Raw genomic sequence first — 13,785 nt, 5'->3', positions numbered from 1 at the left:
CAAAAATACTCTGCCACCTCATTGAAATGAGAATTTTTAGGGACTTTTTGGTCTTTTACTTAAATTCTTCTTTTCCCCCAAATTCCATCTCTACAGTTCCCCAACCCCATATCGGATTCCATGGTGTTTCATCTCTACATACAACAGTGATAGGCTGTGTTTCTATGTGTTTCATCTCTATTTGTCATATGATAATTTCTTGATTTGTCTAAATTGTGTGGTAGTATTTATCAATTTGCATCACTTTCATTTTTCTCCTAAGATCACTGAAGTGCAAAGTCAATTTTGAAGCAGTGGAAGAAATCTTTAAAAAAAAAAAAAATAAAAAAAACATTGAATCCCTAGAAGAACTCTTTAAAAGGCACAAAAAGACCAACTACGATGATTTTCTGCTGAGACTTCTTTCTTTTTTTCCACTTTGCATCAGTAGATATCACGTTTATCTATTCTTTTGCTGGATAATTTGTATTATATGAATTGATGGCATTGCAAAATTAAGAAAAAGAGGTGTGAAACACTAATAATTTAATCAAATTGACATTCCAGTTCCAACACATCTAGCTGGAAGTTGATAATTATAGAAGAATTGATTTCGATGGGGTTTGGGAATTGTAGAGATGGAATTTGGGGGGAAAAGAGGAATTTAAGTAAAAGACCAAAGTTCTTAAAAGTTTCCATTTTAATGAGGTGGTAGGGATATTTTTGTGAATAAAAAAGTGGGTACATTACTATCCTACCACCTTCATGTTGTAGGTTAGTCTCTCTTTATATATATAGAATTTACGATTTTAGATGAAATTAAAATATTTTTATTTTCAGGAAAAGAAAGTGAATGACAGGAGTACAAGAATTTTTTAAATTATTTTAAAACCAACAATCATACTTCTTTCTATGCCCTCTTTATTACAGTTAAAATATACTTGAAATGGGACATAGAAAGCCAAAAGAGGATAAAATTATAGTTTGTGTCCAAGTAAACTTAAGTAGGGTGTCTTTATGTCTCTCTATTACCAAAAAGGCGTTGGTTCTAAAGCCTTTCCTTTCAATTGTGGTTCAAGGGTGTCATGTTTAGGCCTTCTAAGTGGAAAGGTACATCATTTTGCAACAAATAAAAAAATGATAGCTAGTGCAACGAACGTTTTGGAAATTAAAGGAGATTTCCTACTTCTACGCATTTGTGGATTGATTGCGCGGTAGTCCATTTCTTAAGCAGCTACGCTGGCCCCAAAAGGTGTGTGAGTTTGAAATTATTTGGTTGTAGTTTAATGGAAGATTGATACAGTGTGACCCAAGTGTCCCTTTATATATCACCAATAGAGCCATGAATGCCCCATTAAACTTTATCTTTCCCTTTATGCTTTTGACTAGTACAAATTGATATTTATATAATGTAATAGCTTCAAGTCTATAGAAAATAGAGGATTAAAGTGTATAATGCAATCCAGCCAACTCCACGGGAAGATACATGAATTAAATACTCCTGGGTAGGCACACATTTGAAATTTAAAAAAAAGTACACAAGAATAACGTGGCTTCACAATCGTTCGCCATCTTCGGCTGATCAGTCAAAAAAGAGGAACAAAGAATCCTTCTAACTGTAATCACCTTTGACAAATCAAATCTCAAAATGGTGTCAATTAAGGAGAGATTGACCAAACATATCTTATCATCAACTCTTACTTGTCAACTTACTATTTTTCCACGACATACACCCGGGGCATATTCAACTTTAGAGTAGGCTGACATGACACTCTCTAGATTGATAAATTTTTCAGAAAAATTTACTTATTATAGTTATCTCTAAGACTTATTTACGAATAATAACCGTCTTTTATTTTATTTATTTTTCATAGCTAAAATATTTTCTAAATTTACACATCATAACTAGTGTTCTATATTTCGCAAGTTTCTCTTTTAAATTGATTTTCTCTCACCTACCAAATCTATCTTCTCCCTCACCCCTCTCTTTCTCTCTCTCTCCGTTCCCTATTCTATCCCAGATCTCGTTTGCCTTACCTCTCCCTCCCTCCTCCATCTCCACCACAATACCACTGTCAACACTAAAACAGAGGTATCCCCATATTTTGTTTGCCCTTACCCCTCCTCCCTCCCTCCTCCATCTCCACCAAAAAAGTAGTCGTCAATTAAGAAGTCTTTAGAACGCTCTCCGTACAAAAATTATAGCCTCTTTTTTAAACATCAATTTAGCGAGGGGGGGGGGGGGGGGGGGATTGAAGCATTAACGTAGCGACCATAGCAGCCTTTTCCCTTTTGATCCAAATTTGGAACGCGACAAAGTTTTTTTTTTTCTTTTAAATCTAATTTCCCAATCAGAAAATTAAACCCACTTCCGCCATCACATCAAAAGCCATCGCACCTCTTTGGCTCTCAGTTTTCAATTTAGCAAATAAGATTACGGTTGTTCTTATCAACATTGAAATCTGGTAATGGGGGAGAATTGACACTCCCATTTGTTCACTTCAACTAAAATTTATTCCTGCCCACCATCTGTTTGAAATTTTGCCTGAAAGAAGGTTTTAGTTATTGATGTAAGAAATTTGGGTCCACCCATAGGGGGTGCTTAAGGCCCATTAGGGTAATTAAACTGAGCCTAATATTTTCTATATAATAACACTTACGGTGTAAAATAAAAGATACTTCTGCTCTTCCCTTCTCTACAATATATTAGAGTTTAGACTGTGATTTAGGGGGTTGCTCCAATATATCGTGACAACCACCATCGGCCAGTAATTCCAACCGCGCTTCGACTTCCGCTTCCGCTACACGAAGAACACGTAAGTTCTCCTTTTATGGTTTACGCGCTATCTAATTAATTTAGATTAATGTGTTATGTGTGAACCTACATTGGTATCAAGAGCCATAGAGTTGGTTTTCTGGTCTGACAAATAATTCTAGATCTGTTCTGATTTACTGTGTGTATCTAGAACTAAGTATTAATTTTTTTTGCACTGTGCAATTGGAAATAATAAAACTTTGTAGTATACTGATTTAAAATTACGTTTTAAGTCAAGTTAATGTTTTATTATATCTGGATATATTTTGACTCAGAACCTTTATCAATTTTTTTCTACTGATATGAACTAAAGTTTTAAAATCTGTTAAATATTTTGATTTTAACCGATAATAGATTCTGAAATCAGTTTTCAGAAGAAAAAAAAATTTGGGTTGTTTTCTCAATTAGTACAGCACAACAGCAGCGCACGAGAATAGAACCTTGTCGTCATATAAAACAATGCCAAGGCAACCAGAACTCCAAAAAGACTTACTGATGCTAATATGAAATAAGACAACATGAAGCAGTGAGTACCAAAGCACGAATTTCCTTCTCCTATACCTCTTTGTCATGTATATAGCCGATTACTCTGACAAAAAGAACATAAGAACCAAAGAGGAAGAAAAGATCAAGTTTTTTTTCTCTCTTTCTGTCTTAAAAAAAATAAAAAAATAAAAAATATAGGAGCTGAGACTTCAATTTTTTTTTCTAGCCACAAGGACTAAGAAAAGAAGAGAGAAGCAAATGTTTCCCTTCTCTGATGACTGAACTGATATGGAGCTTGGTGCTCCATCAGCGGCGGGGAAACATAGAGAAGAAGAGATGAAAATTATGTTTTTTTGTAAAGTGTCCAACAGCAACAGATAATTAGAAAGCAAATAAACTTGTTTCTCTGACCCTAGCTTCATATTTGTTTAATGGGTTTGAGTAGTTTTTTTTCTTGGTGGCATTAGAAGACTTGGGCTTAGAGCCCATATCAATTTTTTGTTTTTTTTTTCCTTTTTGCTATAGAAATAGTGAATGGGCTAAAGGCCCAGTTTACACATTGCTGCATTTGTTTGGGCTAATGGCCTGATTTAAAAGGTTTTGATTTTATAATTTAAATCCAGATTAAGAAAATTGACTATATGGACTTAATTTTCATAATATAAATTTAGTATTTATATTTTTTTAATGAAATTAATTATTATCCCTATTTAAAAAAAATGTTAATTAGTTTAACATTAGATTTATTTGACTGTTTTGTTTAGCATGCTTAAAATGTTAATTTGTTTAACATTAGTTTTTTTTTTGTTGATGTGCTCAACATGATTGAAATACTAATTAGCTTGACAATAAAGTTATTTGTCATTTTTTTTATGCTTGGAAATTTTAATTAGTTTAACGTTAATTTCACGTTAATTTGTTTGATGTGTGCTAAATGATAATTAGTTTAACGTCATTATGGTAAAGTCTATGTTAACATTTTTAGCATGTATAATCTGTTAATTAGTTTAATACATTTTATGTTAATTTAGCATGAAATATATGTTACTTGGTTTAACATTAATCTTGCTTGTTAATTTGTTTAACATGTGTACTATGTTAATTAGTTTGACATTAAAATTTAATGTGAATTTATTAGCATGCGTATAAAAGTTAATTTGTTTAACTGATAATCAATATGGGATTATAAAATCATGATAGACAATTATGTTGCCTAAATATGATTAAGATGCTAAGCTAGGTAATTGACTAGGCTAATTTTCATGATATTTTAATTTCTGGATGATGATTGGGAACATAGTGAACTCTCGACTCCATGATTAATATATGTGTTTATTACCTTAGTCAATTGATGCTTAGTTTCATAATATGTATGTGTGTTGAACATAGTGCCTTGCGTTTTATTATTTTAATGGTTCTCATTATTTTTTTTGTGTGTTAAAGAATGACTACTGCTTCGAAAAACATTGTTGCTGAGCTAAACAAAGGGTTGAAACTCCATGGTGACAACTATGAAACTTGAAGTTTGAAAGTTCAATATGTGCTGGAAGAGCAAGAGGCTCTGAAGGCCATTAACAATGTCATGAATAAGCCTGAGGATGGCAACACGCTTCAACATAGGCGTGACCATGAAGCGTATTATGCTTGGGGAAAAAAGGACTCCACTGCTCGAATTACGTTGCTAAGCACCTTGGATGATGACATCCCAAGGGAGTTCAAGGATCACCAAAGGGATATGGAACTTTGGATTGCTTTGAAGAATAGGTTTGGTACCTGTTCTACTACAAGGCTAAGATCCTTGACGATCAAGTTCATACAAGAAACGCCCAGAGCATTCAATGAAAACGCATCTGAGGCAAATGACAAACATGATCGAGAAGTTAAAAGATGCTGGTCATGTGTTGACCGATGAACAACAAATTCAAGCTATCATACGCTCTTTGCCTAGTTCGTGGGATCATATGAAGATGCACTTGACTCATAATGAAAGAATCACAACTCTAGAAGATGTCCGGAGGCATCTTGAGTTAGAGGAGGAACGACTTGAGGCTGCAAAGCCAATAGCTGAGTTGCACATGGTAACAACCTCCAAAAAAAAAGGTGATTCAAAGCGAAAGAATTGGGGAAAGAAGAGAGGTCCACCTCAAACTCAGCCAGCTCAGCCTGCTAAACGAGCAAAGACTGAAAAAGGAAAGAATAGACGTCCCAAACGTGTCAATGTTGCTAAAGTGAAGTGCTATAATTGTGACAAGAAGGGTTATTATGCTAAGGATTGCTCTGAGCCTCCTACAAAGGTATTTCATAAAATTCGAATTAGTGAACTTTGTGTTTCTAGTTCTGTTTTACTAACTGAATCTAATCCTTTGTGGATTGTAGACTCGGGAGCAACGGACCACATAGCTTGGGAGCGCAATGCTTTTGTTGAATTTCAGCGATTTTCTCGTGGAGCAAAGTGGATATATGTGGGAAACAACAATAAAGTTGTTGTTGAAGTGATCGGTACATGCAAGTTAGTCCTGCGTGGCGGTCAAGACCTAATTCTACATGATGTCCTCTATGCACCAACAATTCGTCGGAATGTTATTTCAGTCTCTGTTTTGCTTAGGCTAGGATTTAGCTTGTTTTTTCATGACTCTTATCTCAAGTTGACTTATGATTCAACATTATTTGGTTTTGGTCATGTGACCGGAGTTTTATTTATTATGGATTTGGATTATGGTTCATTCAATAATAATGCTAGTTTTTCTATGTTTGCTTCTACAAATAAATATGATAGTGATGTAAACATATGGCATTCTAGACTTGGTCATATTGGCCAACAAAGAATGCAAAGGCTAGCGAAACAAGGTTTTCTTGCCGGCATTGAACATGTGGAATTGTCCACTTGTGAAAATTGTCTAGCGGGAAAATCCGCACGAAAACCTTTCGGTAAAGCGACTAGAGCTGAATATCCTTTGCAATTAGTCCATTCTGATATCTGTGGGCCTATGAATATTAGAGCTAGGCATGGAGCAAGTTATTTCATTACATTTATTGATGATTTTACCCATTTCAGTTATGTCTATTTAATTTCCCACAAATCTGAAGCAATAAGTTGTTTCAAACGCTATCTGAGCTTAGTGGAAAATCAATTAGACAAGAAGATAAAAGCTCTTCGAACTGATCGTGGCCGGGAATACTTAGCGACTCAATTTAATGGGTTATGTGATGAAAAGGGAATAGTTCATCAGTTGACTATCCCAAATACTCCACAACAAAATGGTGTTGCGGAGAGAAGAAACAGAACGCTCCTAGAAATGGTTAGGTCAATGATGGCACAAGCCAACCTCCCAATTAATTTTTGGGGTAATGCTTTGCTTACTGCCACCTATGTACTTAACCGAGTGCCTTCAAAATCAGTTGCAACCACTCCATATGAGTTATGGACTGGAAGACATCCTGACCTGAGTGTATTAAGACCTTGGGGTTGTGCTGCATATACACATGATTCCTCTCACAATTATGGCAAATTGGGTCCGAGAGGAAAGAAAAGTATCTTTATATGGTACTCTGAGACCTCAAAGGGTTATGTGTTTATAAGTCAGCAAAACAGTGGAAGTGTAACTGAATTTGAATCACGAGATGTCACATTCTTAGAGAATGAGTTTCCTAAGAAGGGAGAGGTAGGTCAAGACCTATCATTGTTTGAGCTAGGGGATCAAGACATACAAGGATCTCTTCATTCGAGTGGGAGTATTTTAGCAGATGATGAATTAGTTTCTCATCAACAACCTCTTCCATCATCAGGTGCGAATGAAAGTAATCCTTCTACACTTAATGAAAGTGACCAAATGGATCTTGTTCCAAGTGGGAGCGAGATGGTCACCGATCTTGTTCCGAGTGGGAGCAGGTTAAGTGTTTTTGATCCGAGTGGGAGCAACGTTGATCCAAATGGGAACAATGATGAATCACAAACTAGACGTGGTTCTCGTAAAAAGACTCCCCGCCGACGATTTGACATTGAAGGCGGTGAATTATTTATGATGCTCCTGCAAGATGAAAATGAGCCTAAAAATGTAAAAGAGGCTCTCTCATGCCCTTCTAAGGACAAATGGACAAAAGCAATGGAAGATGAGTTGGAGTCTATGAGAGTCAACAAAGTTTGGGAACTAGTTGGCCTCCCTCAGAGACGCAAAACTATTGGGAGAAAATGGGTTCTCAAAATAAAGCTCAAGGCTGATGGCATAGTTCAAAGATATAAGGCTTGACTAGTGGCAAAAGGGTATACACAGCAGAAAGGAATAGATTACGACGAGACTTTCTCGCCTGCGGTTAGGTTTACCTCTATTCGTCTTGTTCTAGCTATAGTTGCAAGCTTGGACCTTGAGTTACATCAAATGGATGTAAAGACTGCCTTTTTCAATGGAGAATTAGATGAAGAAATTTATATGGAACAACCTGAATGTTTCATTAAAAGGGCCACAAACAAAAGGTTTGTAGACTTTTGAAGTCTATTTATGGCCTCAAACATTCTTCAAGGCAGTGGTATATACGTTTTCAGAATGTTGTCATATCCAATGGTTTTACCATGATGGATGAAGACCATTGCGTTTATACAAAAAGATCAAGAAATAAGTTTGTGATTTTAACATTGTATGTAGATGACATACTTATAGCTGGAAATGATAAGGAGTTCATTACTGAGATAAAGTCATGGTTATCATCCCAATTTGAGATGAAAATATGGGTAAAGCTGCATATATTCTTGGAGTTAAGATTTCAAGAGATCGTCCAAAGAAACTATAATATCTCTCCCAAGAGAATTACATTAGAAAAGTTCTTGAACGATTCAATATGCAAAATAGTAGCCCTGTTGATACTCCTATCAGTAAAGGCCATGCCTTGGGTAGTCAAATGTGTCCTAAGACTCCTGAAGAGAAAGAAAAAATGAGCCGAGTTCCTTATAGGAGCGCAGTCGGAAGTCTAATGTATGCTATGGTGTGTATCAGACCTGATATCTGTCAAGCAGTTGGCTTGGTAAGTAGATATCAAACTAACCCAGGTTTAGCACATTGGCAAGCAGTAAAGAGAATCATGAGATATCTGAAGGGAACAACTGATTATGCACTTTGTTACCAAGGCGACAAAGATCTGCGATTAGTTGGATACAGTGATGCTGATCATGGAGGAGATCTAGACGAGAGGAAGTCTACCTCAGGATATGTTTTCTTACTCAGTGATGGCGCCATATCATGGAGTAGTAAGAAACAATCATGTATATCACTATCTACTATGGAATCTGAATATGTGGCTCTCGCATCAGCAACACAAGAAGATGTTTGGTTGAAAAGGTTCTTGGAACACTTACTGGAAATCACAGAAGATGCTGAACCAGTGTTAGTCTACTGTGACAGTGAGGCTGCAATTTCCTCTACCAAGGACCCTAAGTTTCATTGCAAAACCAAACATATAGATATCAAGTATAACTATGCGAGAGACATGGTTAAACGCAAGGTAGTGAACGTGAGGTATGTGTCTACAAAAGATATGTTAGCAGATCCATTGACCAAGCCTTTGTCTAGAGATGCATTTGTGAGACACACTAGGTCTCAAGGCTTGCGTAGATTCTAAGATACTTCATTTTATTTAATTTCCCCATGTTCACAAGACTGATGTTCTTTAATTATCAATAAAGTTGATTTACATACATACATATTTTACATGTTGAATGTCATGTGCATTCGTTACTTATTTGTTTTTTTTAAGTATGTCGAGTAGTCAAGAGGTTGACCTTCTCACACAGGTAACCGCCTCCTTATCTTAGTGATGCGTGGAGATGAGACTGGATTTTAAGAAAAAATTATCAAATGGATAATTTGAGAGCTTTCAACTTAAAATCATGAACGTCGCATAAATAATGACATAAGGTCGTTAAGGTGAAAAACGTTCACCTAGTCTACTTACTGAGCCAAATGTGAGTTAAAAATGATATAATAGATAAGGAACTCAAATTTAGATACTTATGGTGTCTAAATATCATCTGTACAGCATTCTTTACGAGATAAAGACATACGCTCCTAGGAAAGGACAAAATGTTGTAGCATGTGTTTCATATCATGTGTGCTAATGTCGACCAATTGGGTTAACATAAGTCCATTCTCAACTTATTGTTGTGTGAGACCCAGAGCCTTTATGGTGGCTCAAAATTTGTACCCTTTGTGACTCGGATCAGATACTTGAGACTTAGTTTGATGTTAGCTATCTTAGTGTGCTTCCAAAAGACCATGCATACATATTCGGTCTGGCATAGTATATCTAGAAAAGCAGTTAACCTAATGTTAAGAGGATCATGAGAAGAGGAAGATCATTGATGGAATCTCATTAATTTGTATCCACTGGTGCACCAGTTATAACTTATGAGTTACAATTGTGAATACAAGAAATAATGATATATGAGATTTTGGAGATTATATCAAATGTGATTCATATGATCTGGGGTACTGCATACTTTATGATCTACTTGTAGGTTTGCACTCAACGAGAGGCTATATACTCCTAACAGATGTATAGCACTTAGCTCTCACAGTATGCTGGTCGCACGGTCTACTTCCCTGTATGAATGATTGCGGAGATGAGTTGAGAAATATTTTCTCAAATTAGATGAGCACTCCCATTTTGTGTGAGTGGGAGATGTAAGAAATTTGGGTCCACCCATAAGGGGTGCTTAAGGCCCATTAGGGTAATTAAACTTAGCCTAATATTTCCTATATAATAGCACTTACGGTGTAAAATAAAAGATACTTCTGCAGTATTTTTCTACTCCTCTCTTCTCTACAATATATTAGGGTTTAGACTGTGATTTAGGGGGTTGCTCCAATATATCGTGACAACCACCATCGGCCAGTAATTCCAACCGCGCTTCGACTTCCGCTTCCGCTACACGAAGAACACGTAAGTTCTCCTTTTATGGTTTACGCGCTATCTAATTAATTTAGATTAATGTGTTATGTGTGAACCTACACTTACCTAATCTCCGGAGCAATCAAAAGAAGCCCTACTCGCCACTTTTTTCTGTGAAGCGCTAAGCTTCTCCAGTAAATCGTTATGAAGATTCATGCAACTAAATGTCGTTTTCACGATTTTTATATTTTGCTGTATTTTAATGTATTCATCTTTTTTTGGTGTAAATATAGTGAATGTTCCAAATATAAAGCCTATTTTTACTCCACTTTATTTTCACGATTTTTATATTTCGCTGTATTTCAATGTATTCATCTTTTTTTAGTGTAAATATAGTGAATTTTCTGATGGGACAATTATAAACAATGATATACAGCTGCTGGGACATTTGTATTTCGCTGTATTTCAAAATGACAAAACATAGCCGCTAGTGTATTTACGTGTATTTTAAAAAAAATTAAAATACAACCGAATCCAGTAAAACGATGTATTCTGGGAGACTTCTGTATTTTTGAAAAATTATGTGCTGAGTTGTTTTGAATTCAAAAAGTTTGGAATGGAGTAATTTGGAGAGAGAAACGTGAGCTGTTATGAAACTTCAGCCGTTATGCCAGATACATAGTTGATTTAATTTTGAAAGAAGAGAATCTGTTCCATAAATATAGCCTATTTTTACTCTACCGGATTTTGTATTTCAAAAATGCGAACTCTGTCGATTTCGTATTTCCGTGTATTTAAAAAACGCGAAATACAACCGAATACAACAAAAACAAGCTACGGTTTGTAAATATAGAAAAAGAAGCTATAAATTGTTAGAAGCTATTAAAAGATAGTTGTTTATGTAAGTTTCACAATTTTTATATACCTCTATTGCAATTTGCTTAAACTAAATTAAATATTTGATTCTGCCACTCCAGTCACAAATTAGACAAAGGTTTCATTGTTGGTAGACACAAGTTTGAATCTTTCTTGAACATTTTGTTGTTGACACCTAATTTTTTACCTCCCATAATTTGTTTTGATTACCCAGAATCATTGAATATCAAACAGAGTGAAATCCATATTTTTATAAGCCAAAATAATTTTATAAAATTATTTAGGTAATATTCTGCCAATATTTTGCTTGATAAAGTAATTCCTATAATAGGTTAAATTAATCTAAGTATTTTACAATTATGGTGTTTTGCTAAATTAACCAAGAGAAAATAATTTACAACAAATATTCACTTAATTGTTTAAATTGTCAAATTATCGAATTATTAAGTATTTCACTCTATTTTCAAGGAGGTTGATTAATTAAAATAAATCATCTTTTGCCCCTCAAATTTTAATTTCTGCATAATCAAGTCATATTGATAATTTTTAAAATCAATCGTAATTGGTTTGGGTAATTAATGTCACGACCCAGTTAGGGGCAGTGATGGGTACCCGGGGTTAACCACCAAGCACCGCTCGTGCCATCACTTATTAAGCTTATTTAGCGATCATTTATCCGATTCATGCTTATTTTATAATAAAATCCATTTTCATTTAGAAACAAAATGCTTTTATACATACGAGCCTTTAGGCTAGCAAAATAACGTACACACACACACACACACACACACACACACACACACACATATATATATATATATATATATATATATATAATGACCATGCCATGAAACCACACGACCCACTTTGAGTATCTACGAGCCTCTAAGAGATGACATCTACAACTGTACCCAAAAGAATCATCATAGGCACTTCCGGGACAATGGAGGGATTTCAGTCAGCTAGCAGCCTCTAAGAATCCGGAGCAAGATCTCCTCCCTGTCTACCTGTGGGCATGAACACAGTGTCCAAAGAAAAGGACGTTAGTACGAATATTGTACTGAGTATGTAAGGCAGGAATGAATTAAATAGCATAATAGAAGGATCGTGAGTCATGATACCAAGATATAACCTGCACAAGTGTCATAGGCAATCGTATTACTTCCATATTTCACATTTTTCATATTTTTCATATTCATAGTATACATGTTAACACATCCCATACATCATCATCACGTACATCGTCATACACATCATCACATCATAAGCTGTATCGTCACCCGCGTCCGGGTAACCCTCATATGCCGCCCACTAGTGGTGATCATGCCCAGCCCTCTCGGCTCGGTGTAAACATAGAAGCCCGCATTAGCAGTGACATGCCCGGCCATTTAGGCGCGGTGGAATCATACGCAGCCCGCATTAGCGGTGACATGCCCGGCCATATAGGCGCGGTGGAATCTTATCATCACAACATCAATCATAACACGTCCTTATTATTCATCTCAAGCCATAGCATCATGTTATCATTTCTTAGTGTTCCATGTACCCCATAGTTATATTACAAGTTAGCATTATTCATCATCTTATTGTCATAACATACATTAACATTAAGAGCATTCATTAGGCTTTAAGACAACCATACTATGTCGGGGGTGACGTAAGGTCGTGAACCCCCAAGCGTATTATGGACATTTATGAGATCATGCCTCGCCTTGAAGGGAATAAAACATAAGGCGAGTGTTAACAATAATAACATCATTGGCATTGTAGGAACATCATGTCCCAATTTCTTGAGTCTCTAGACTCTAGCTCATTGTCATCCCTATCATGCTCATAGGGGATTTAATATGTAAAAGGACTTTTAAGCTTCATCTTATAGAAGGATTTGTGGAAAGCTTGAAGGATTCATGCCTTTTGAAATAAGAGTTAAGCCTCACATACCTTCCTCGTTTAAGCAATCTAGCGTTCGTTGTTCTCCTTCAATGTTACGCCTCTACCTTCAAAAGAGGATTCATACTAACATTTGTTAACCAACTATAAGAACGCACTACTACTTATAGAGAAAATTGGGCAGCACTTCCTTTGTTTATACTACTTTTCCCGTATTCCATATCAACTCCCAATCACCCACAATAACAATCATAATATAGCAAATCACAATTATCATTCATATACAATGGCCATGATCCACCATTTCTCTTCATTTTCCCCACATTTATGGTTCTGGGTTCGTTATCGTACTTTCTCATGTATCACACTTATCTCATGGTCTACATGTCATTTGTGACGTATTCATACTCGCAACACACTAACATTCATGTTTCCTTTCAACTACCATTCACTCATGACACTATTCACTCTTGAATAGCCCATTTATCATGCTTTTCTGTAATTCGGGTATTTTAACCTTCCAATACCTGAAACAACATGAAATGGTCATGAAACTTACCTTGGATGATGGTTGGACAAGTCTTGAGTGGAGTTTCTCTTCTTAGCACCAAAGCCCTAGCTCACCTCCTTTGGTTTTCTTGAGGAAGATGAACTTTTCTTGAGTTTCACACACTTTGATTCATGGATTATGTGTTGTTGATCTTGGTTTTCCTTTGATTCTCTTGAATTATTGTGGATGAAGTGCTTTGGAGTGTTCTAGAGAGTTCTTGAATTGGAAAGATGATAAATGAAATAAAATGAGCTTGGGGTCCCTTATACTTAACTTAAAAATCTAATTTTTGTGAACAGTATTCGGGCTG

At 35.7% G+C, this 13,785-nt stretch overlaps 1 protein-coding gene across 1 annotated transcript; it reads left to right on the top strand.

Annotated features, from left to right (window-relative positions):
- Nucleotides 1–8,113: 8,113 nt before the first annotated feature.
- On the top strand, nucleotides 8,114–8,890 carry LOC132607791 (secreted RxLR effector protein 161-like). The gene has a single exon (XM_060321869.1). It carries the CDS (start codon nucleotides 8,114–8,116, stop codon nucleotides 8,888–8,890), a length of 777 nt encoding a protein of 258 aa, XP_060177852.1.
- Nucleotides 8,891–13,785: the final 4,895 nt, after the last annotated feature.

This window comes from Lycium barbarum, chromosome 8, assembly GCF_019175385.1.
Source record: "Lycium barbarum isolate Lr01 chromosome 8, ASM1917538v2, whole genome shotgun sequence".
NCBI lineage: Eukaryota > Viridiplantae > Streptophyta > Magnoliopsida > Solanales > Solanaceae > Lycium > Lycium barbarum.
This window is presented reverse-complemented; position numbering and strand designations above follow the sequence as displayed.